General features: G+C 44.6%; 1 protein-coding gene across 4 annotated transcripts; it reads left to right on the top strand.

Annotated features, from left to right (window-relative positions):
* Nucleotides 1-129: 129 nt before the first annotated feature.
* On the top strand, nt 130-23,551 carry mtrf1 (mitochondrial translational release factor 1). Of its 4 annotated transcripts, none has more exons than XM_055644695.1 (10): nt 185-295; nt 1,964-2,336; nt 4,716-4,807; nt 4,910-4,991; nt 8,135-8,242; nt 10,497-10,669; nt 13,155-13,272; nt 17,815-17,951; nt 21,927-22,025; nt 23,241-23,551. In XM_055644695.1, exons 2-10 carry the CDS (start codon nt 1,973-1,975, stop codon nt 23,364-23,366), a joined length of 1,299 nt encoding a protein of 432 aa, XP_055500670.1. In that variant the 5' UTR covers nt 185-295; nt 1,964-1,972; the 3' UTR covers nt 23,367-23,551. The 4 variants fall into 4 exon arrangements, with proteins under 4 accessions (XP_055500673.1, XP_055500670.1, XP_055500672.1 ...); XM_055644697.1 differs by lacking the exon at nt 23,241-23,551 and adding an exon at nt 22,296-22,461; XM_055644696.1 differs by having other exon boundaries at nt 278-349.
* The last annotated feature ends 2,902 nt before the right edge of the window (nt 23,552-26,453 follow it).

Below are 26,453 nucleotides of genomic sequence, written 5' to 3'. Positions count from 1 at the left end.
ACCCACCCACACACACAACAATCTCTCAGTCACCCCCACCCCCACCCACCGGCCGGTGAAGTGTGAGCAGCAAAGATCCTATAGTAGAGCTCTGCTATAGGATCTTTGGTGAGCAGGGTGATGCAGAGTCGCACCCGGCGCTGTGTCCCGGCCCCGTCGCCCTGGCAACCAAAGATCCTAGAGGTCTTTGCTGGCAACGCCGCGCAGCGCGGGGGCTGCTGGGAGTTTGGGGGTGAACACGGGAACCTTCCCAGAGAGCAGGAGCGCCGGAGCATGCGCAGTGCATCAAGCCGAGGTAAGTTTCTGGTCAATGCTGTAAAATAAGGAGCAATGTGTGGCGGTTCAGCAGGTAAATTGAGTGAGATTTGCCTTTGTAGCACGATGCACCAGTCCGAAGAATGGTCCTGACCTGAAACGTTGCCCCTCCCCCCCCGCGGACTCCAATGATAGACACAAAACGCTGGAGTAACTCAGCGGGACAGGCAGCATCTCTGGAGAGAAGGAATGGGTGACGTTTCGGGGCGAGACCCTTCTTCGGGCTTCAAATGGGTTTTTTTTTTGTAAACCAGTATCTGCAGTTCTTGTAGTTCAATTTAGTTTCCTAATAGTGACCTGACGGGTAGCAGGTGAAGAAGGCTTTTGGCATGCTGGCTTTCACCAGTCAGGGAATTGCGAATGGTGTAAGAATGGAGAACTGCAGATGCTGGTTTATACAAAGAAAGACATAAAATGCTGGAGTATCTGGGCGGGTCAGGCAGCATAAGTTCATAAATTCCAGGTGCAGAAGTAGGCCATTCGGCCAATCAAGTTTACTACACCATTTAATCATAGCTGATTCATCTATCCTTCTCAACCCCATTCTTCTGCCTTCTCCAATAACCCTTGACACCCTCACGAATCAATAATCTGTCAATCTCCATTGACCTAAAAAACATACAACGCACACACTCAAGCTCGCTCACAATAAACATTCACCCACTTACATACCCACACTCAATCATCCATTCACCCATACATCCTTGCGTTGTAAGCAACCCAAGTGAAATATGAGGTGCTGTTCCTCCAGTTTGTGTGTGGCCTCACTCTGGCAATGGAGGAGGCCCAGGACAATAAGCTCAGTATGGGAAGAAGTTGAAATGGTTAGCACCTGGGAAATCCAATAGACCTTGGCGGACCGAGCATGTATTCAGCGAAACAGTCGCTGAGTCTACACTTGGTCTTGCCAATGTACAGGAACACCGGGATGCAGTAGATTAGGTGCATGAGTTAGAGGAGGTGCATGTATTGTTTTTGCTGGAGTGTTGGAGGGTGAGGGGAGACCTGATAGAAGAATATAAAATTATGATAGGCATAGATAGGGTAGACAATCAGAACATTTTTCCCTGGATGGAAATGTGAAAGACTAGAAGGCATAGATTTAAGGTAATTGGACAAAAATTTAAGAGATGAGCAGGCCAAGTTATTTTACACAGGCCTGGAATGGCTATTAGTGGTGATAGTGGAGGCAGGCATGAAGGTGGCATTTAAGAGACATTTGGACACTTTAAATATGCAGGGAATAAAGTGATGTGGACCACATGCAGCTGAGGAGATTAGTTTAACTTGGCATCATGTTCAGCACAAACAGGTCCTGGCAATGTCCTCATAAATATGTTCTATGTGTTATGTACTCTGTTTACTAAAACTCCCATGAAAGGAAACCATGTTTCTCCCGATTTATGTTGTATAATTCAGATAATTCCCAATCCCATCTTCATGTTGTATAATTCAGTTAATTCTTCCACACCCTTTTGGTGTGTTAGGTGAGTAGATTCATATGTTTTGCTTCTTGCAGCCATTATAAAGATCTGTACACCCTCTAGCATTGCAAATATTTTGGATTAAAACAATGTGTTTTACCTAATGTGTTCACTCTTGTAACTCTTACACTATATAACGTTCTTTTTTATTATGAATGTGAAAGACTGCTCAGATGTTTAAACAGTCCGTTTGTTGGGTCATTGGCAACTTGATTTGGAGGCCAAGTCACTTCAGGACCTACAGAGAATTTCAGAAGATGAAGCCAGTCATGACCACAGACGGGCAAACATCCAGACTTTTGTTGAACCATTACAATAAAAATGGACCAAATAAACTACAGTTGGCAAGGCATTGTCATTATTTGAACGAGCTACTACAGCTGGAAGCTGTGAGGAAATATATTGAGACCTTGAAAGAAGAATACAAACAAATTAACAATGGAGTGAATTACATCCAGTTGGCTCCACTTATACCTCTGTTGGAGGAGATGCAGTCATCAGAAAAAGATTTACTGGAGTTGGAATCGATGTATAAAAGTAAACAAAGTTTCATTTTTATATTTTTCATTAAAATTGCATGTTTTTTCTCCTTAGAATATGGAAAAAATAGCATGGGTACAGGCCCTGCAGCCTGCAGTGTTTGAGCCAAAAATGACTATGATAAACTAATCTCATCTTCCTGCACATGAACAATATCTCTCCATTCCCTGCATTTCTAAAAGCTTCATGAATGCCACTATCATATTTGCCTCCATCACTACCCCTGGCAGCGTTCCAGGTACTCACCAACCTCTCCTTATAGCTGTTACCCCCTAATCCAGGCAGCATTCTAGTAAACATCTTTTATACCCTCTCCAAAGTCACTGACATTGGCTGACCAGAACTGCAGGCAATAGTCCAAATGTGGCTTAACAAATGTCTGCTAAAGCTGCACCATGACTTCCTGACCCTTACACAATGCCCTCCATAATGTTTGGGACAAAGACCCATCATTTATTTATTTGCCTTTGTACTCCACAATTTGAGATTTGTAATAGAAAAAAAAGTCAGATTTTAATAAAGGCCATTTTTATACATTTTGGTTTCACCATGTAGAGATTACAGCAGTGTTTATACATGGTCCCTCCATTTCAGGGCACCATAATGTTTGGGACACAGCAATGTCATGTAAATGAAAGTAATGTTTAGTATTTTGTTACATTTCCTTTGCATGCAATGACTGCTTGAAGTCTGTGATTCATGGACATCACCAGTTGCTGGGTGTCTTTGGTGATGCTCTGCCAGGCATGTAGTGCAGCCATCTTTAGCTTATCTTGTTTTGGTGGCTAGTCCTCTTCATTTTTCTCTTCAGCATATAAAAGGCATGTCCAATTGGGTTCAGATCAGGTGATTGACTTGGCCATTCAAGAATTGACAATTTTTTAGCTTTGAAATACTCCTTTGTAGCTTTAGCAGTATGTTTGGGATCATTGCCTTGCTGTAGAATGAACCGCCAGCCAATGAGTGTTGAGGCATTTGGTTGAACTTGAGCAGATAGGATGTGTCTTTACACTTCAGAATTCATTATGCTACTACCATCAGCAGTTGTATCATCAATGAAGGCAAGTGAGCTAATACCTTCAGCAGCCATACATGCCCAGGCCATGACACCCCCACCACCATATTTCTCAGATGAGATGGTATGCTTTGGATCTTGGGCAGTTCTTTTTCTCCTCCATTGCTTTTGCCATCACTCTGATACAAGTTAATCTTCGTCTCATCTGTCCACAAGACCTTTTTTTCCAGAACTGTGGTTGCTCTTTTGAGCACTTCTTGGCAAACTGTAACCTGGCCATCCTATTTTTGCGGCTAACCAGTGGTTTGCATCTTGCAGTGTAGCCTCTGTATATCTGTTCATGAAGTCTTCTGCGGACTGTGGTCATTGACAAATCCATACCCGACTCCTGAAGAGTGTTTCTGATCTGTCAGACAAGTGTTTGGGGATTTTTCTATATTATAGAGAGAATTCTTCTGTCATTGTGGAGGTCTTCCTTGGCATGCCAGTCCCTTTGCAATTAGTAAGCTCACCAGTGCTCTCTTCTTAATGATGTTCCAAACAATTGATTTTTGGTAAGCTTAAGGTTTGGCTGATGTCACAAACAGTTTTATTCTTGTTTCTCAGTCTCATAATGGCTTCTTTGACTTTCATTGGCACAACGTTGGTCCTCATGTTGATAAACAACAATAAAGTTTCCAAAGGTGATGGAAGGACTGGAAGAAAGACTAAGTGCTGAGAGGTCTCTTATACCTGCATTAAGGAGGCAATTAGAAAGACCTGTGAAGCCATGTGTCCCAAACATTATGGTGTCCTGAAATGGGGGGACTATGTATAAACACAGCTGTAATTTCTACATGGTGAAACCAAAATGTATAAAAATACCCTTTAATAAAATCTGACAATGTGCACATTAAACACATGCGATTTTTTTTCTTTTAATTGTGGAATACTGAGGCAAATAAATAAATAAATGATAGCCAAACATTATGGATGGCCATCATTTCTCCCAAACATTATTGCGGGCACTGTAGTTATTACCCTGACTAATGAAAGCAAGCATACCTTCTTAACCACTCTATCTACTTGTGTTGCCACTTTCAGGGTACCATGAACTTGACCCCAAGATATATTTTGCTGCACAGTGAGGAATAAATAAAAAAGTGAGAGGAAAAGAATTACTGCTGAGCAGATACTGACCACTGGATGCTCAAGTTACTGTACACACATTCTCTACTGAAATCCCTTCATGCTGATGTCCCAGATATGTAGTTTGGCTGTCTAGCAGAGAAATTGCGAGTTTAGACAATGAAAACAAATCTAATTTTAGTTTTAGTTTTTAACAATTGTTTGTTTTAGTTTCATAAACATTTCCTTGTTAGGTGTGAAAGGCAGAGCTGACCAGGAACTAATACAGTTGGTGTTTGAAGAACGTCAGCAGCTCCATAAAAACATTGAAGTGTTGCAGGGGAAGGTGAGTTCAAAAACGTAGCTTGAAAGGTCTTCATAAATGGTACAGTTAGCTTATGGTGTGTTAGCATTTATACTTTTCATGCTTCACTCTCTACATCTTCAGCTTCTTCACACTCTGGTACAAAGAGATGAACATGACAAAAGTAACGTGATTCTTGAGGTGACAGCCGGAAGAACTACAGGAGGTGAGAATTTGCACAAGCCAATCACCATTATATATTAGAACACAGAACATAAAACAGTGCAGCAGTTTTCAGCCTACAATGTCTGTGTTGAACATCATGCCAGGACCAACTCTTATCGCTTGCACACAGTCCATACCGCTCCATTCCCTGCATATCCATACGTTTAACCAAAAATCTCCTAAACGCCACTATCATATCCATCTCAACCACCACCCCTGGCAGTGAATCACCTCTTTAAAAAAAACTCAATCGAGTTAGCAAAACACAACCTGCAGCGTACAAAGCCATGCTGAATGTCCCTAATTAACCCATTCTCTTCCAAATGGGAGTAAGTCCTATCCCAATGAATGAATGAATACGTTTATTGGCCAAGTATTCACATACAAGGAATTGGCCTTGGTGCTCCGCCTGCAAGTGACAACATGACATACAGTGACAGTTAAGAATGATACATAAAACATTAAACATTAATAATAAAACATTGATTAAACATGTGAATTAAATAAAATACCAGAGAACAAGGAGGCTACAGATTTTTTGGTTATTGAGTAGAGCTACTACTCGTGGAAACTCGATTAATCCTCTGCTGTCATTTCCCAACCACTGGCGTGTGGCTCACCAGCCTATAATTCCCTGGTTCCTCACTTTATACATAAAGGACATTAGCTACTCTGCAGTCCTCTGGGATCTCACCTGTGGCTAGAGTAGATGCAAAATTATTTGTCAAAGCTCCCTCAGGCTCTTTTGACCTTCTCAATAACCTGGGATAGATCCCATAAGGTCCTGTGGATTTATCCATTTAATGCTCTTCAAGAGCCCCTACAACACCTCTATAATCTCACACTGCCCTTGCATATTAGTATTCTCCACACTGATCTCGCTGTCCTCCATGTCCTCCTTCTTGGTGAAAACTGGTGCAAATTATTTGTTTAGTACCTCAATATATTGTTGCTTGAGACACTTTTATCGGGTCAGGAGCTGAATCTCATGATTGGCAGCATTCATCATGGAAGGAGATGGTTGGGATACAGCTGGTGATGTCAAAATAAATTGTCCAGAGTTCACCCTGCTGACTGATGCTTACTGTCTCCTCGATGGCCTTGTATACGAAAGGCAGGCTAGACCCCAAATTTCATTATTTGGTAAGTTTCAATGAGGTCTCCACTCCCTATCCTTCTAAACTCCAGCAAGTGCAGGTTCAGACCCATCAGTCGCTCATCATATATTAACCCAATCATCCCTGGAATAATTCTTGTAAACCTCCTTTGGACCCTCTCCAACCCCAGCACACCCCTCCTCGGATATGGGGCCCAAAACTGCTCACAATACTCCAAAGGCGGTGTGACCAGTACCTTATTATGCCTCAACATTACATCCCTGCTTTTATACTCTAGTCGTCTCAAAATGAATACTAACATTGCATTTACCTTCCTTACTACCGATTCAACCTGCACATGAACCTTCTGAGAATCCTTTTGGTACTCTCAAGTCTCTTTGCACCTCCGATTTCTGAATCCTCTCCCCATTTAGAAAATAGACTATGCCTTTATTCCTACTACCAAAGTGCATGACCACACATTTTGCTATGCTGTATTTTATCTGCCACTTTGCCCACTCTCCCAACCTGTTCAAGTCTTTCTGCAGACTCCTTGCTTCTTCTACACTACCTGCCCCTCCACTTGTCTGTGTATCATCTGCAAACTTGGTCACAAAACCATCAATTCAATCATAAAAATCATTAATATACAACGTGAAAAGAAGTGGACCCACATTGACCCTTACACTAGTCACTGGCAGCCAACCAGAGAAAGTCCCCTATATTCCCATTCTTTGCCATCTGCCATTCAGCCAATCTTCTGTCAATGCAAGTATCTTCCCTCTAGACACAAAATGATGGAGTAACACAGTGAGGCAGGCAGCATCCGGAGAGAAGGAATGGATGACGTTTTGGATCGAGACTCTTCTTCAGACTGATATCAGGGGAGTGGATGGGACAAAGATAGAATATAGTCGGAGACAGTAAGAGTGGTGGGAGAACTGGGAAGGGTTAGGGAATAGAGAGGGAAAGCAAGGGCTATTTAAAGTAAGAGAAGTCAAAGTTCATACTGCTGGGGTGTAAATTCCCAAAGCAAAATATGAGATTCTGTTCCTCCAATTTGCGTTGGGCCTCACTCTGACAATGGAGGAGGCCCAGTACAAAAAGGTCAGATTGGGAATGGGAGGGGGAGTTGAAATGCTAAGCAACCGGGAGATCAGGTAGGTTCAGACGGACTGAGCGGAGGTGTTCAGTGAAATGATCGGCAAGCATGTGCTTGGCCTCACCGATGTAAAGATGTTGACACCTGGAACAGTGAGTATAGTAGATGAAATTGGAGAAGGTGCAAGTGAACCTCTGCCTCACCTGGAAAGACTGTTTGGGTCTTCGGATGGAGTCGAGGGGGGAGGTAAAGGGACAGGTGTTGCATCTCCTGCGGTTGCAGGGGAAAGTACCTGGGGAGGGGGTGGTTTGGGTGGGAAGGCACGAGTTAACCAGGGAGTTGTGGAGGGAACGGTCTCTGCGGAAAGCAGAAAGGGGTGGAGATGGGAACATGTGGCCAGTGGTGGGATCCCGTTGGAGGTGGCGAAAATGTTGGAGTTTTAAGTGAAATTCTCAATGAAAATTGTGTTTTTTCTTTTAAATAATCTAAACACAATGTTAGCTGTTAGCTAAAACGGACAAATTTGATTAAAACAGTTTGTTTTTTTAAATCGTGGTTTTTTAATGTAAATGAGATTTGGGATCCCATTGTGACATCATTGTGACGTCGAACGCGGCTGACGGGCAGGGCAAGTGGAAAAGTGGTTTGAAAAATGATTTTTGTAAAGTTTAAAATGTCAATAACGTGTAAAATATACCATCAATTGGAACGAAACTGGCTTCATTTACATCGCAGGACAGTGAGTAAGGTGGGCCAAAAATTGTAGCACTATCGTGTACCGTTTTGGCGGGGTTTTGGGATCTCACGCGCACGCATACAAACAAACAAACAAGATGAGAGTTTTAGTAATATATAGATAGATGGAATCAAAAAGATGACAAAATCAGGAAGAACAACAGTGGTGTTCTCAGGCATTGCTTCATTGAATTTTCTTGTTCTTTTCAGGTGATATATGCCAGCAGTTTACAAGGGAGATTTATGATATGTACAAGAATTATGCAGAGTACAAGAACTGGAAGTTTGAAGTACTTAACTACACGCCTGCTGACTATGGTAAACTGATTTCCTTTGATTATAACAAAATGGTAGGCATGAGTGAAGTTGACAGTGATTCCTGCGGCCCCCCCCCCGGGGGGGGAGCTAGATATTGAGATAATTTAGTTAGATAACAAACCTTAAAGTAAATATAAATAAAATAATATACTGAGCACACTAGTGATGAATGATTTTGTACCTCCATCAACCTGGCCTCAAAACACCAGCATCAATGGAAACATTTCCAGTCGATAATAAATGACGATTCAGCTCTTCTCAAATGGCACCTCACAACCTATCTCTCTCTCTCTCTCTCTCTCTCTCTCTCTCTCTCTCTCGTATATCTATCTGTCCCTCACTCTCCTGCTGTCTTTTTGGAGGTCTGGAGTTCATCCCTCGCAAAGACGTCTTCGGTTAATACCTTGGCCATGTGCTTCGCCAAATTCATACTCCTTCTCAGATTGATATTGGCATTTTCTCATCACATGCACCATTTGATGGTCTCAGCTAAATCTATGACTCTTTCAGTTTCTTCTGGTCTTGGGCAGAGTTGTGGCCTGACTAAACTGCAAGGCTGTAGACGTTGATAAGAGTCGTTGGATTCGTGCTGAACTTCCTTAGTCTTTTGAGGGAGCATATACTCTCTCACTACTGTAGTCGTGGACTACTTCATTAATATTGCATTGATGCATTCTCTTTTACCTACTTCCCAGTCTTGCCTCAGGATTTTACACCATGGATATTGAATTCCTTGGTATAGACCTTCTTTTAACCATGTGTGTAATACAGGTGATCGGGTAACATAAATTCTCCTTATGGAATTAATAAATCACTAGACTAAGTGGGACTGATTGGGTCCCTGTCACACGGGAGGCCTGGTCCCCCAACGCAACCCGTTCCATAAACGCAATATTCCACCACTCACCCGTTCCCCCAACAACCCGTTCCCCCAACGCAATATTCCACCACTCACCCATAGCCCCCAACTGCGCAGGCGCGGCTCATTTCCCCTCATTCCCCCAGCACTCTCTCCCCCTCCTCCCTCTTCTTTCCCCATCTCCTCCTCCCCCTCCCATTCCTTTCCTCACCTATCCCTCCCTCTCCTGTCCCCATACCCTCCCCCCTCCCTCCATAACCCCTCTCCCCCCTCCCTCCGATCTCTGTATCCGCCACACCTCCCCTACTCGTGTACCGTTTTTGCACAAATAGAGGTACAACGCAAACCTGCAGATAACAAGATCAGAGTTTTAGTTATATACTAGACCAAGTGGGACCCGTTGGGTCCCGTCCTCTCAACGCGTAGTTGCGGGGAGAGGGGTCGGCCTGCGGCGTCATACACACACACACTAACCAACCCCCCACACACACTAACCACGCCCATTGATATTATTCATTCACTCCTTTTACCCCATTCCTTGCCCTATTCACTCACGCATAGCCCCCAACTCGCAGGCGTGGCTAGAGAGGGAGGGGGGGTAGAGAGAGAGGGACACAGAGGCACAGAGAGGGACACAGAGGGTGGGGGGGGGGGGCAAGAGGGAGCGTGAGGGGGCAGAGAGGGAAGGGGTAGAGTTTGAGGGGTGGGATCACGCATCATCAGTGGGGAGGGCTGGTTCCCGAACGCAATACTCCCTTGCTGACAGCTCCAGGCAGGGCCCGAGAACGGGGGGAGTGGTCGGGGGCGGTGACGTCACTCGCAGCGCGAGCAAGAAGACAGCAGGTTTTTTTTTACAAAGGTCTTTCAGATTTGTGAACACCAGGACTGGGACTTGCAGCGCGTGAACACAGCGTGCAGCCATTGTGATGTCATTGCGTCATCAGCCAAAGCCAGCAGTTTTATTTTCTAAGTTATTTCAGATTTGTGAACATTTTGATTAATAACTCGAGAAATAATGCATGAAAGGAGAGAAGGAGGGGGAGAGAGCAGAAGTCCCAGCTCCCACTGTCTCCCCTGCCATTTAGAGCTCCGGCTTCTGTATCTACCCATCACTCCCGACTCGTAAGGTGGACGGCAGTAGCTTTATCCGCTCCGCGCTCGACCACCGCCACCTGCCTCTCCCGATGCTCTGTCCAGTCGGCCTCTTCCCCCAACCCCCCTCCTCCTCCACCTCCAGATTGGCTGACAAACACCACCTTGGAAGCACCAGCAGGTGAGAGTGAAGGAAGGCCCACGGTAACCACGCCTAATTTTAAAGTGAAGCGACACAAAGTGCTAGTGTCCGTTATTGCCGATGACTGCAGATGATACCTGTATATTACGTTTTTCTTTTAGGAGGATTGCACCATGCCTCAGCATATATTTCAGGGGAGAATGCTTATCGGTTCTTAAGACAGGAAGGTGGAACCCACAGAGTTCAGAGGATTCCTGAAGTAGGCCTGTCATCACGGATGCAACGTATCCACACTGGAACCATGGCTGTTATTGTTCTACCACAGATTGATGAGGTGAGCGGTGACATACTACTTTGTTTAATATATGAAGACCTGGATGGGGTGGGGGGAAGGGAGGGATGGCTGGGGTCAAATACATAGGAATACAGCAAGAGGCCTCTTACAATATCAGGCTTGTTCCACCATTCAATAAAACTGTATCTGATCTGTGATCTTTCTGTATTCACAATCTTTCCCCAAGTCCCCAAATACCAATTAAAGATTTCACTAATCTGTACATAACTAAAACTCTGATCTTGTGCTCTTCCGGTTTGCAGTTTTTCTATTTGCGCAAAAACGGTACGTGATAGCGCTATGATTTTACGTCAGCTCACTCACCGTTCTCCTGTGCTGCGAGTGCACCAAGTTTCGTTCCGATCGGTAGTATATTGTAAAAATTAGCGAGGTTTAAAAATCGCAAAAACTGCGCGTGTGGAGATCGATCTCCTCTCCTGCCAGTCAGCGCCGCGCGAATTGGTCATTACTCCTGTCACTCCCCGGGACGGTCCACCCCTTCCTGTGCCATCGTGTCCTTTACTGGAGCTGAGGATGGCCAGTGGAGGTCTCCAACCGCACACCATTTTTTGAGGGACCAGAAGCGGCCCCGATTGGAGTCGGAGATGTCGCCGAACGGAAAGTGGAGCGTCTGATCCTGGCGGTGGAGAGCGTCCATTGCCCGCTGTGAGTCCCAAACGCACCGCTTTCGCAGCTCCAGCCCCTGGTCCCCCTCGTTAGCTCCTGCCCCCCCCTCCCCGTGATAATACTCCATGGCTCTTCCCTCATCTTTTCTCCGAGCTCTTCCGCTCCGCCCCACCCCCACCACCACACGCCGGCACGGCCGTTACTGCTGGTGCTTCTGGGCCAGGCCGAGCCGAGGATTCGCGCCGACAGCTGATGCTCCTCCAGGGAACGCAAGAAGGGGGAGGAGCGGCAACCTCGAGATCCTGGGGAGGGAGAGTGGGGGTGGAGAGAGGATAGAGGGAGAGGATGGGAGTAGAGTTATGGAGGGTGGGAGGGAGTGACTGAGGGTAGGGGAATGGAGAGGTGAGAGAGGGATTGGGGGATGGTAGGAGGAGAGGGAAAAGAAGACGGAGGAGGGAGTGGGGAAGGAGGTGGAATAGAGGTAGAGAAGGGGGAAGTAGAGGGGGGGTAGGGAGTGGGGAATAGAGGCCGAGGAGGGCAGTGGGGGGAGGTGAGGGATGGGGAGGTGAGGAGTAGGGGCGATGAGGAATGGAGAGATATGGGGGGTAGGGATTGGAGAGGAATTATGGAGGGAGGGGGGAAAGGAGAGGGAGAGAGAGAGATGAGGGAAGGATTTGGGAGGGGAGGAGGAGAGGGGAAAGAAGAGTGAGGGTGAAGAGGAGAGGGAGCGAGTGCTAGGGAAGAGGGAATGAGCTGCGCTTGTGCGGTTGGGGACTATGGGTGAGTGGTGGAATATTGCGTTGGGGGACCAAGCCTCCTGTGTGAGAGGGACCTAACGGGTCCCACTTAGTCTAGTGTTACTTTAAAAATTAGTAATTGCTGTTTGTTGAAGAGAGATTGTGCAGAGTCTGTATGTTCCCCCTGTGACTGCACAGGTTTTCTCCAGATCCTCCAGTTTCCTCCCACTTTCCAAAGACGTGCAGGATTGTATGTTAATTGGATTCTGTAAATTGCCTCTAGTGTGTGGGACGTAGAACTGGTGTTCTTGACTGGATAATTCAGTGTTCATATCATTGGGTGACCATCAAGACCCTTCTTCTGACTGGATCTGAAGATTGGTCTCAACCCAAAACGTAACCTATTCCTTTTTCCCCAGAGATGCTGTCTGACCCGCTGAGTTACACCAGTTTTTTGTGTCTATCTTCGGTTTAAACCAGCATCTGATGTTCCTACACATCTTCTTCACCACACTGTCTATCTGTGTCGCAGGGAACTATGCACCTGTATCCTGGATCTCTCTGTCCTGCAACACTCTTTGGGACTTTGCTTTTTACTATGGAAGTACTGCCCTGATTTTACTTCCTGAAAAGGACTTGAACTTGTTATCCTGAATTCCAAACCAACGACAAGTGATCTGTAGTTCCACATGATTGGTACGAGCTGTCTCCAGTCACAATTGTGATGTCCACTCATGCCACTAGTGGATTGTATATCCAATTTGTGTTTCCCCAGCACTATATTTCATAACTCCCAGATGTTTTCTTGTGCTGAAGCAAAGCAAGAATTTCATTGTCCTACTAGGGACACATGACAATAAACGTTCTTGAATCTCTTGAATCTTGTTCAACTAAACACTCCAAAGACATACAGGTATGTAGGTTAATTGGCTTGGTGTTGGTGGAAATTGTCCCTCATGTGTGTAGGATAGTGTTAATGTGTGGGGGTCGGTGAGCTAAAGGGCCTGTTTCCACGCTGCATAACTAAACTAAACTAAATTTAGTCTTCTAAAATTGTTGTGCAAACTGAATTGTTAGTACTTGGAAACCTGAAATAGCTAATGATCTGCTCTCTGTATTAGGTAGATATTCAAGTAGATGCCAATGATCTGAGGATTGATACATTTCGTGCCAAAGGAGCTGGGGGACAGCACGTAAATACGACAGACAGTGCAGTGAGAATTGTCCATATTCCAACAAGTGAGTGGATGCATGTTTTCCCATACAACTCTTGTTTTTTTCTTGCAGAAATGTTTTCCCATCTAAAGCAGAATTTGCACCAAAGCTTTGCGGCTTCTACTTTTGAAAATGGTGACTTTTACTTAGGAAAAATTGAAAGCAAGTTACATTTTAGTAGTATGTTTGTGGATTCTCATAGGTAAAGATTTACCTCCAAGCCAACAGGATGAGATTCTGAAGTTGCAGTCAAATCTCTGCTACAGGTTTAAATTGTGTCAAAATCTAATTGACACTGATATTTACAGAGACAGTTATCCCGTTAATTGCCACCTGATTAGTTTGTCAGTCAGCCAATTTGCTATACTAATAAGGTATGAGAATCGGCATCCAAAGGTTGTAGCCCAGGTCTTGAGAATAGTCCACAATGATTAGGATTTGGTTTGGAGGGGATACAGATTGTCAGCAAGATTGGAGATGGGGTATTATACAGAATATGCTAGAGGGTGAGGCCATATAGTCTGGAGGACTCTTCCCTCTAGCTCACTAAGAATATTAAAAGAGGGATCCAGCTCACTATTTTACTGCTAGGCTTCCTGATCCAGGCAAACATTGGCTATATGTGTAAACATTTAAGTGAGGTCACCATCTGCCATATTTAAAAATGTGTATGTCAGATAAAAGGAAAACCAGGGACGTTCTCTCTGTTTGATATATTTAATCCACTATCACAGTCTTTCTTGTCCTATGGGTAGAGGTGGGATTAATACAAAGGCATTATGGCCAGGTGCCATAACATTGAGGTCCACTATTTCTCAACGACCCAAGGCATGGGAGATCTTTTTATAGGTCACCTAGCAAATCACTGAACTCATGAAAAGGAGCCTGCTCTGCCATTTAATATGGTCCAGGTTGAATAATCTATCAATATGATTCACACACTCTTAATGCATTTTGCATCTAGAAATCTATTTACTTCTTAAATATGTTCAGCAAATTGGCCTCCTTAGACATCGACAGTGGAGAATTCCACATGTTCACCAGCCTCCTGAGTGAAGACATTTCTCCTCAACTCAGTCTCAAAAGCCCTGACTGTATCCTGAGACTGTGGTCCCCTAGGTCTAGAGTCCCCCAGCCAGAGGCAACATGCTCCCTGCATCCACGCAATGGATTTTTTTCCCATGCCAATGAGATCTCCTCTTGCTCTTCTAAACTCCAGTGAATAGAGGACTAGTGTCAAGATGATGGGTGGCGATCAGTATCATCAACTCTCCATCCCACCGCAGATGCTCCTAATCTGTTGAATCCATCCAGCTGCTTTCCTCTTTTCACTCCATATTCCAACCTTTGCATTCTCGTGTATCCTTTCTCCTGTGCTCTTGGAACATAGAAACATAGAAAATAGGTGTAGGAGTAGCCCATTCGGCCCTTCGAGCCTGCACCGCCATTCAATATGATCATGATAATATATATAAGCATCTGGATAAACAGGGTCTGATTAGGAACAGTCAACATGGATTTGTGCCTGGAAGGTCTTGTTTAACTAATCTTCTTGAATTTTTTGAAGATGTTACACGGGAAATTGATGAGGGTAACGCAGTGGATGTTGTGTATATGGACTTCAGTAAGGCCTTTGACAAGGTTCCTCATGGAAGGTTGGTTAAGAAGGTTCAATGGTTGGGTATTAATGGTGGAGTAGCAAGATGGATTCAACAGTGGCTGAATGGGAGATGCCAGAGAGTAATGGTGGATGGTTGTTTGTCAGGTTGGAGGCCAGTGACGAGTGGGGTGCCACGGGGATCTGTGTTGGGTCCACTGTTGTTTGTCATGTACATCAATGATCTGGATGATAGTGTGGTAAATTGGATTAGTAAGTATGCAGATGATACTAAGATAGGTGGGGTTGCGAGTAATGAAGTAGAGTTTCAAAGTCTACAGAGAGATTTATGCCAGTTGGAAGAGTGGGCTGAAAGATGGCAGATGGAGTTTAATGCTGATAAGTGTGAGGTGCTACATCTTGGCAGGACAAATCAAAATAGGACGTACATGGTAAATGGTAGGGAATTGAAGAATGTAGGTGAACAGAGGGATCTGGGAATAACTGTGCACAGTTCCCTGAAAGTGGAATCTCATGTAGATAGGGTGGTAAAGAAAGCTTTTGGTGTGCTGGCCTTTATAAATCAGAGCATTGAGTATAGAAGTTGGGATGTAATGTTAAAATTGTACAAGGCATTGGTGAGGCCAATTCTGGAGTATGGTGTACAATTTTGGTCGCCTAATTATAGGAAGGATGTCAACAAAATAGAGAGAGTATAGAGGAGATTTACTAGAATGTTGCCTGGGTTTCAGCAACTAAGTTACAGAGAAAGGTTGAACAAGTTAGGTCTTTATTCTTTGGAGCGCAGAAGGTTAAGGGGGGACTTGATAGAGGTTTTTAAAATGATGAAGAGGGATAGACAGAGTTGACGTGGAAAAGCTTTTCCCACTGAGAGTAGGGAAGATTCAAACAAGGGGACATGACATGAGAATTAAGGGACTGAAGTTTAGGGGTAACATGAGGGGGAACTTCTTTACTCAGAGAGTGGTAGCTGTGTGGAATGAGCTTCCAGTGAAGGTGGTGGAGGCAGGTTCATTTTTATCATTTAAAAATAAATTGGATAGTTATATGGATGGGAAGGGAATGGAGGGTTATGGTCTGAGGGCAGGTATATGGGACTAGGGGAGATTATGTGTTCGGCACGGACTAGAAGGGTCGAGATGGCCTGTTTCCGTGCTGTAATTGTTATATGGTTATATGGTTATTATATGGCTGATCATCCAACTCAGTATCCTGTTCCTGCCTTCTCTCCATACCCCCTGATCTCTTTAGCCACAAGGGCCATATCTAACTCCCTCTTAAATATAGCCAATGAACTGGCCTCAACTACCTTCTGCGGCAGAGAATTCCAGAGATTCACCACTCTCTGTGTGAAAAAAGTTTTCCTCATCTCGGTCCTAAAAGATTTCCCCTTTATCCTTAAACTGTGACCCCTCATTCTGGACTTCCCCAACATTGGGAACAATCTTCCTGCATCTAGCCTGTCCAACCCCTTAAGAATTTTGTACGTTTCTATAAGATCCCCCCTCAATCTTCTAAATTCTAGCGAGTACAAACCGAGTCTATCCAGTCTTTCTTCATATGAAAGTCCTGCCATCCCAGGAATCAGTCTGGCGAACCTTCCCAGTACTCCCTCTATGGCAAGAATGTCTTACCTCAGATTAGGAGACCAAAACTGTACGCAATACTCCAGGTGTGGTCTCACCAAGACCCTATACAACTGCAGTAGAACCTCCCTGCTTCTATACTCAAATCTGAATAGGAACTGAATAGGAAAGGCAGTGGAGAGAGCCAGTGAACAAAGCAGATGGAATCTGACTGACTTTTAATCTTTATGTTTATAATCTATGAAATAAACAAATGTAATGATTTTTACCAGGTCCATTGCCTCCAATGTTTTAGTCTGCCCCACTGAAAGATTGGAGATGGGCACATTTGTAACACATTTTATCCAATTCAGTCATCAAGGGGATCCTAATGTTAGACCTATTTTTGTTTTTCGATATCGGGCAGTGCAAATGTATTACTGCACATCCCCCACATACCGTTGTGTTCAGCACCAATGACTTGCTGCCCTCTAGTTCTGTGGGTTTTGTATTTGGTTAATTGACAGTGATGGAGCTTCCAGGAAGGCATCATGGCATGGAATACACAAGGCCTTAAAAAAACAGCAGGAGTGTCCGTCTGTGCAGACTCTGTAGCTCCCGTAGAAGATTCTTCAACCATCTCACACTGTACTCGACACAAGTTATCTATGGTTCTGAGGGGTTGACTGAGAAGACAGATGATCTCCACCCTATCACTGATCTCTGCCCCTTTCTCTTTAACCTAGTTTCTATATGACGAATACATGTTAAAATTTTCTAATGACATTGTAAGAGTGCAGGTAGATACATTGGAGAAGATTATGGCAAATAACTTACAGCTTTCTGAATGGTGAAAAGTTGAAGATACTTCATGTCCAAAGAAACTGGAGGAAGGGGTGGGAGTTTCATTAAAAATTTAAATTGTTTAAAATTTTCTGGAGCGAGCCGTTCCGGAATCAAAGGGCTTTTGGAATGCTGGCATTTACAACTACATCATGGAGCAGATGGCAGAGATTTTGCCACTGGTGTGTGCAGCACTGGCTAGATTACATCTGGAATATTATAACCAATTCCAGACACGCTACAGTACTTAAAGATATACTGACCTGGAGCAAGTGCCATTTAGATTTACTGGAAGGACAGTTGGACTTCAAGGGACAACCTGTGAGGAATGAATATAGAAAAGGATTGGTGTTTTTAAGATATTAAACAAATTTATAATACATTGAGAAAATATTTCCCCTATTGTGAAAAGTTGGAAATAGGGATTGAGTCAAAATATTAGCACCAAGCTTCCTCCACGGATGTCACCTTGCCTGCTGATTGCTTCCAGCATTTTCAGTTTTTATTTGAAAATATCTTGTTGCATCCAAACTTTTCTAGGTATAACCATAGAATGTCAACAGCACCGATCACAGTTAGAAAATAAAAAGCTGGCCATGCGCACATTGAAAGCAAAATTGTACCAGAGGATTGCAGAACAAAAACAGGAAAAGATGCAGAATACCCGTAAAATGCAGGTGAGAATTCATAAGAATCTATTTCAATCTCGTCTACTTTCAATGTGACCCAGGTTTATCCCTTCCGAAAATCAGGTGGACAAATGGGAAAATTGGTCAGAAGGGCAGCACTTTGGCACAGCTGCTGTCTTTCAGTGCCAAAGAACCAGGTTCAACACAGATCTCGATTGCCGTCTGTGTGGAGTTTGCAAGTTCTCCATGTGCATTTCCTCTGGGTGCTCCGGTTTCCTCATACAATGCAAAGGCGTGCAGGTTTGTAGGTTAACTGGCCTTTATAAATTGACCCCAGTGTGTAGGGAGTGGACGAGAAAGTTGAATAACATAGAACTAATGTGTATGGGCCACAGGGCCTGTTTCTATGCTGTATCTGTAAACTAAACTAATTGGTGGTTAAAATGTGACTGGTCATCCTTTCCCCTCCCCAGACTTTTTCCAGTCTGTCCATTGTTCCACAACACAAATAGCCTGGATTACTTAGTTCCTAGCTTTACTCAGTTTGCATTCACACCTATATAATAGCCTTTCGATAAAGTCAATTTATCTCCACTTTTTTACAAATAAAGGTACTTAATTTTGCTTTGTTTCTGACACCTTCTCTCATACTCTGCTTATTCTCATCGCTACCTGAACTGTTTACTTCAACTTTATAAATGTTCCTAGCTTGAATCATATACCATCTTTTTGCTCACTCCTTAAACTGATTTATATCCCTTTACAGAATGTATCCTCCACACAATTGTTTCCTATCTGCCCACCATAATGTTTGGAACAAAGACCCATTATTTATTAATCACGTGGTTAAGATGCACATTGCCAGATTTTAATAAAGGCCATTTTTATACATTTTGGTTTCACCATGTAGAAATTACAGCTGTGTTTATACATAGTCCCCACATTTCAGGGCACCATAATGTTTGGGACACATGGCTTCACAGGTCTTTGTAATTGCTCAGGTGTGTTTAACTGCCTCCTTAATACAGGTATAAGAAAGCTCTCAGCACGTAGTCTTTCCTCCAGTCTTTGCATCACATTTGGAAACCTTTATTGCTGTTTATCAACATGAGGACCAAAATTGTGCCAATGAAAGTCAAAGAGCCATTATGAGACTGACAAACAAGAATAAAATTGTTTAAGACATCAGCCAAATCTTAGGCTTACCAAAACAAACTGTTTGGAACATCATCAAGAAGATAGAGTTGAGCTCTGGTGAGCTTACTAATCGCAAAGGGACTAGCAGGTCAAGGAAGACATCCATAGCTGATGACAGAAGAATTCACTCTACAATAAAGAAAATCCCCAAACGCTTGTCCGACAGATCAGAAATATGCTTTACGAGTCAGGTGTGGATTTGTCAATGACCACTGTCCGCAGAAGACTTCATGAGCAGAAATACAGAGGCTACACTGTAAGATGCAAACCACTAGTTAGCCGCAAAAATAGGTTGGCGTGGTTAGTTTGACAAGAAGTACTTAAAATAGAAACAGTTCTGGAAAAAAGTCTTGTGGACAGATGAGACGAAGATGAACTTATATCAGAGTGATGGCAAGAGCAAAGTACGGAGGATAAAAGGAACTGCCCAAGATCCAAAGCATACCACCTCATCTGTGAAACACAGTGGTGTGGGTGTTATTGCCTGGGCATGTATGGCTGCTGAAGGTACTGGCTCACTTATCTTCATTGATGATACAACTGCTGATGGTAGTAGCATAATGAATTCTGAAGTGTATAGACGCATCCTGTCTGCTCAAGTTCAAACAAATGCCTCAAAACTCATTGGTTGGTGGTTCATTCTGCAGCAAGACAATGATCCCAAACATACTGCTAAAACAACAAAGGAGTTTTTCAAAGCTAAAAAATGGTCAATTCTTGAGTGGCCAAGTCAATCACCCGATCTGAACCCAAATGAGCATGCTTTTATATGCTTGAAACGAAAACTGAAGGGGACTGGCCCCCGAAACAAGCATAAGCTAAAGATGGCTGCAATAGAGGCCTGGCAGAGCATCACCGGAGAAGACACCCAGCAACTGGTGATGTCCATGAATCGCAAACTTTAAGCAGTCATTGCATGCAAAGGATATGCAACAAAATACTAAACATGACTACTTTCATTTACATGACATTGCTGTGTCCCAAACATTATGGTGCCCTGAAATGGAAGGACTATGTATAAACACTGCTGTAATTTCTACATGGTGAAACCAAAATGTATAAAAATGGCTTTTATTAAAATCTGACAATGTGCACTTTAACCACATGAGGTTTTTTTCCTATTACAAATCTCAAATTGTGGAGTACAGAGGCAAATAAATAAATGATTGGGTCTTTGTCCCAAACAATATGGAGGGCACTTTACTTAGAATTGATGATGACTTGCATCCACTTCGTCAAGGCACACAGCATCATCAAGGACTACAGCCACCCAGCACACAGACTGTTCTCCTTGTTACCGTCAAGCAGACGATACAGGAGCATGGGACCACCAGACTTAAGAACAGTTTTTACCATCAGGCTTCTGAACTCATAAACACATTTCACATCATATATCTGCTCACTAGCTTTTTGTTAGCACATGTGTATTTTTGGTTGTTGTGTTGATTATCATATTATTGTCTTTTTTTACCTTAATAATGTCATTTTTATCTTATTTTATCCAAGTTATATTATTGCTGAGTTGACCAGTTGTCTTGACAAACACATTTCATTGTACCATTGACCCTGTGTTAACCTACATATGACAAATACAACTGAAACTTGTCATTGTAGCCCTGAAGAGACAAGCCTCTGTGTTTTTGCATTAGCATTAGTTTTGTTACAAGTTCCCATTATTTCTTATTTGAATGTCCACCCAAGTCTCGCCACTGTGAGAGAGTCTATAGACTACTAAACCCACCAGTCCTCTATTCCTCGTTCCCCGGATCCACATTACATTTCCTGATCTTTTGAATCATAATCCTTTTATTCTACTGTCCTGGTCCAAACCTTGAAAATCAGTGGTACACAAAAATGCTGGAGAAACTCAGCGGGTGCAGCAGCATCTACGGAGCGAAGGAAATAGTTGCAGTTATCACTACTGTGTTAGATTCTGCCTGCCTCCAAACTATTGGAGACCAATCAGATCTTCCTGTCCCCAGCCCTTTCTGCTTTTTGCAGTCCTCTCTCCATAACCTCTAGGCTCATCACCCAACTCATCTGCTTCCCAGGCACATTTCCCTATAACCACAGGAGATAATAATACCTGTCCCCCTATCTCTCTCACCTCCATTCAGGGACCCCAACAGCCCTTCCAAGTTGGACAGAGGTTCTCTTCCAACCTTGTCTATTACATTCAGTGCTTCCAATGTGGCAGTGAGACCAAGTATAGACCAAGTGACCATTTCACTAAACATTTGCATTCTGTCCATCAAAGCCTGCTGGAACTGGCAGTTGTCATTTTATGTGCCCTTCCCATTTCCATACTACCTTTTTTGCCTTGGCCTCCTATATTGCTAGAGTGAGGCTACATGCAAACTGAAAGAACACCACTTTGATATGAACCCTACAATATGAACATTGAATTATCCATGTCAATTAACATTACCGACTCTCCCTTCCCTTCCTCGTGCATTAACCTTTCTCCCACAATAGTCAACCTTTTCCTTTGCCCTCCACCTTGCGCGCATCACCCATTCCTTATTACTCGGAGTCTCCCACTTGCCTTTTATCTCCCTTCCTCTTCCACTATATGCTCCCCCCTGGCTTCACATTTCACTCCTCTTCCTTATCTAACAACTTTTTGTCTCCATTTTACCTTTAAAACTATGTCCACCAACCACTCTTCTGCCAAACAACCCCCTTCACCTCCAACAGTCAGTTCAAATAGTGAATAATCTGCATATGTCTCACTGTTCCCTGGTTACATTACGAATTCAGGACAATGGGTTTTACACAAAGAAAACAACTGATGTAGAAATCAACTTCAAACTTTGTTTATCATAGGTTGGGACAAGAGCTCAATCTGAAAGAATCCGCACTTATAACTTCACACAGGATAGGATTACGGATCACCGGATCAACTACGTTTTGAGGGACATTAAGGTAAGATATATATGTGACATAAAATGGATATACGAATTTTTCGGGATTAATTGGAAGTTGTGAATTGGCAGTTTAGTTTCACATTGATGCATTGGTTACATAAAAAACACTAAACATTAAAAATACTTAATGTAAAATTCTTTTGATCACCCTTTTGGACATACTCGTTTCTCCAATGCTTCCCATTCTATGCAGCTTAAAATATGTGTGATTTAAAGCAGATCTGTTTGATAAAAGATCATTGATCTGAAGTGCTATTTCTCTCTCCAGAGGCTGCCTGACCTGCCTAGTGTTTCCAGCAGCTGCAGACTTCTTTGCTTTGGCAATAATTGTGATACCTATAACTGAAAGTCAATGAGCTATGGTATCACATGAGAAACTCCAGGATAAATCCTACTTTCCCAGTGATTGAATAAAGCACTCAATCCCTTTCCATGTAACCTTGTATATTATTTCCCTTGAAATGCACACAATTCTCTTTTGAAAGCCTTCATTAATCTGATCCAACAACTGTTATAGGTAATGATCACAAGGCGTCAATCTGCGTAGCAAAGCTGTTCTGGTTTACAACTTTAAGTTGTGATGTCTTGGGTCACATACAAATTGCCAGAGAGAAAGTATTGATAGTTTGAAAGTCTATTAAGGAGAATAATCCCCAGGGCCTGACAAAGTACACCCTAAAACTAACCAAGCTTGCGATGCTAGATGTGTGGAACAGAAGGTGCTGGAGAGACTCAGTGGGTCAGGCAACATCTCTGGAGGATGAAGGGCATGTTTATGTGCTGTGCTGTTCCATTACAAAGTGCATTAGATTCTTAATGGGGCTGTCCCACTGTACGAGCCAATACAAGAGCTCTCCTGAGTTTAAAAAAAAAATCAAACTCGTGGTAAGCACGTAGAATGTACGTTGCGGGTACGTCGGAGCTCGGGACGTCTCTTAGCGGCTCGTAACGCTAACGGCAGGCACTCGGGAAACGCGGTAAACTCAGGAAGACTCGTGAAGATTTTTCAACATGTTGAAAAATGCCCACGAGAGCCCTGAGTACCGACGAGCGGCCATCACCGTAATTCTCAGAGTTCGATTCAGGGCAAACTCGGAAGAACTGTTGAATTAGCTCGTACAGTGGGACAGCCCCATAACTCAGTTTCCAATTAGCTCCATATATAAACTTCCCATATCTTTTCCCTTGCCTTAATCCCTTTGTATTTTTCTAGGAGGTGCTTTGTGATGGCAGACAACTGGATGAACTGATTAATAAACTTCTAGAGTCAGCAGAAAAGGAAGCTCTTGTAGAGTTCATAGAAACAAGTAATAAAAGAACAGGAGGGAATGAAAGCTGAAATAATCAAACAGGTGGAGTTGTATTCATACCAAACCCGCAATGGAAAATTATTTAATGGCCCATTGTATTCTGACTGAAGTTCAAATGGCCACTGGAGGAAACAAATATGTATTTCAAAATGATCCGGAGCAAAAGTTCTATGAATTTTACAGCTATATGAAGTTAATGATTTACAACCTGAAATATTGAGTCATGTTTTTTTTCCCCTGAGTTACAGCAACTCTCTGCTTGGGTATAGCTGGGCTGGGAGTGTGTGGACAGAATAGTAATTTTGCTTGAGACGTAACCAGTAACATGTATGGACATGCCTTTTCAATGTAAAGTAGGCAAAACAGTCTACTTACTCTGCCCAAGGAAAGCATGCAGTTGGACAGGAGTTCCATGCTGGTGTAGATATTTACTTTTACTGTACACTTTTCAGAATATAGTCGAGTAATACCATTATGGAGTGACAGAAACAGTGCATTCAGAAAGCATTCAGACCCCTTCACTTTTTCCACATTTTGTTACGTTACAGCCTTATTCCAAAATGGATTACATTCATTTTTTTAATCATCAATCTATACACAATACCCCATAAAAGTGAAAACAGGTGTTTGGAAATTTTTGCAAAGTAATTAACAATAAATAACTGAAATATTGCATTTACATAAGTATCCAGACGCTTTACTGAGTACTTTGTTGGGGCACCTTTGGCAGTGATTACAGCCTCAAGTCTTCTTGGGTATGACGCTACAAGCTTGGCACAAGCTTGGTAATTTTCACCCATTTTTCATTGCAGATCCTCTTAAGCTCTGTCAGATTGGATGGGGAGCGTCGATGCACAGCTATTTTCAGGTCCCTCCAGAGATAGTTGATTGGGTAAAAGTCCGGGCTCTGGCTGGGCCACTCAAGGACATTCAGATTTGTCACGAAGCAACTCCTGTGTTGTCTTGGCTGTGTCATTGTCCTGTTGGAAGGTGAACCTCCGCCCCAGTCTGAGGTCCTGAATGCTCTGGAGCAGGTTTTCATCAAGTATCTCTCTGTACTTTGCTCCTTTCATCTTTCCCTCGATCCTGACAAGTCTCCCAGTTCCTGCCACTGAAAAACATCCCCACAGCATGATGCTGCCACCACCATGCTTCACCGTGGGTATGGTATTGGCCAGGTGATGAGCGGTGCCTGGTTTCCTCAGACATGACGCTTGACATTCGGGCCAAAGAGTTCAATCTTGGTTTCATCAGACTGTGGTGGCTCCCAAGGATCGTGCCATCATACTGTCGAACCCCTCGGCACGGGAGTGGTTCAGTCCGGAGGCGGCCCTTAGCCAAAGGGTTTAAAGGCAGGGGTTTGGGTGCCATTTTTCTCTTGTTTGGTCTTCCCTACAACCGGGAGGAACATAATAAAAGGTGCCTCTCAAAACACTGGACTTCGTGCTTCCTTTTGAGACCCACGCACTACATTGGTGATCCCTGACGCTCCATTGGCGTCATGATGGAGAGAAGAGAAAGCCCTACCTCCTCACAGGCCGGCCCAGCCCTGTCTCTGGACGCGGTCTCGGTGAAACTGCCCAACTTCTGGACCACCCGGCCACTCATCTGGTTCCAGCAGGCGGAGGCCCAGTTCAACCTGCGGGGCATCACGGTCGATGCCACCCGCTTCTATTACCTGGTGGGGGCCCTCGACCAGGACACGGTTGAAGAGGACTTCCACGGACTTCCTCGCAGCCCCCCCGGACACTGATAAATATCTCGGCCTGAAGGAGCTCTTGCTCCAGATTTATGGCCTAAGCAGGATGGAGCGTGCTGATAGGATCCTGCGTATGGAGGGCCTATGCGACCGATGGCCATCTAGCCTCCTAAAGGAGATGGTGGCTCTACTGGATGGGCACACACCTTGCCTGTTGTTCGAGTACATCTACCTGCATCTGCTGCCGGCCTACATTCGTCTGCAGCTCATAGACGCCTCGTTTGCCAACGTCAGGGCCCTCGGGAGGCACGCTGACGCGCTGTGGATGGCGCGCCCTGATGGCGTCAGCACACTGGCCGTCAGCAGAGATGGGTTCGCGCTAAGGCCGACGCGCCCTGCCGTCGGCAGGCGCGCCGATGACGTCACCCCAGCAGCTCCCGATTTTTCCGTTGGGGCGGGGGAGCTGTGGAAGGAGTGACAGCTCCAGCCCGACGGGCCGTACGATCGCCCCCCAGCGGTAGTGATGGGTACTGCACCTGCGGTCCAGCGCCAGCAAGCTGCAGGGACCACCAGCGGGAGCAGGCAAGCTCCAGGTAACACCAACATGAGGCGCTGGTGTTATTTCCATCAGCGCTGGGGTGCTGCAGCACAACAATGCCGCCAGCCGTGCACGTTCCCGGGAAACGCCTGGGCCGGCTGCCAATACTCCCCGTGGCGGCCGGCCAAATTCACCGCCTTTTCGCCTGGGATCGGCGCTCCGGAACCCGCTTCCTGGTGGATACTGGAGCGGAGCTCAGCGATCTGCCCCCTTCGCTGGCCGACAATCGTTCCGGTAAGCGGGGGCCCGTCCTCATCGCGGCGAATGGCAGCCCCATCCGCACATATGGAGTGCGCATGTTTCCGATGTCTACCAGCCATTGCTCGGGGCCGATTTCCTCCGGGCGCATTCCCTCATGGTGGACGTCAGGCGTCAGCGTTTGGTTAACGCCGCTACGATGGAGCCGATCACGTTGCATTTGTATCAACCGGTGGGACGGCCCCTGGCGTCCGTGGACTCCCGCTTCGCACGGATCTTGGCCGCGTTCCCAGGAATTCTGACCCCACAGTTTCGATCATCGACCCCCAGCCACGGAGTGGTACATTTTATCCAGACTACCGGCCCACCACTCAATGCACGAGCACGCCGACTGCCGCTGGATAAACTGCGTCTGGCACGGCGGGAATTCCGCACAATGGAGATCTTGGGGATCGTCCGCCCTTTGAGCGGCCCTTGGGCGTCCCCACTCCACATGGTCCCCAAGTCGAGCGGGGGCTGGCGACCTTGCGGGGATTACCGCCGCAACAACAGCGGATCGATACCCCGTACCCCACATCCAGGACTTCACCGCCCATTTGGCTGGGGCCACAATATTTTCAA

The sequence above is a fragment of the Leucoraja erinacea genome, chromosome 13 (assembly GCF_028641065.1).
Source record: "Leucoraja erinacea ecotype New England chromosome 13, Leri_hhj_1, whole genome shotgun sequence".
NCBI lineage: Eukaryota > Metazoa > Chordata > Chondrichthyes > Rajiformes > Rajidae > Leucoraja > Leucoraja erinaceus.
Note: the sequence above shows the minus strand (reverse complement) of the source record. Positions and strands in the feature narration are given on the sequence as shown.

Excerpts from the sequence above, each read along its gene's own strand:
- mtrf1 (XM_055644695.1), top strand. The coding sequence starts at position 1,973 with ATGTTTAAACAGTCCGTTTGTTGGGTCATTGGCAACTTGATTTGGAGG. Across the intron at positions 2,337-4,715 it reads GTTGGAATCGATGTATAAAA|GTGTGAAAGGCAGAGCTGAC; the intron begins GTAAACAAAGTT and ends TTTCCTTGTTAG. Across the intron at positions 17,952-21,926 it reads AGAATACCCGTAAAATGCAG|GTTGGGACAAGAGCTCAATC; the intron begins GTGAGAATTCAT and ends TGTTTATCATAG.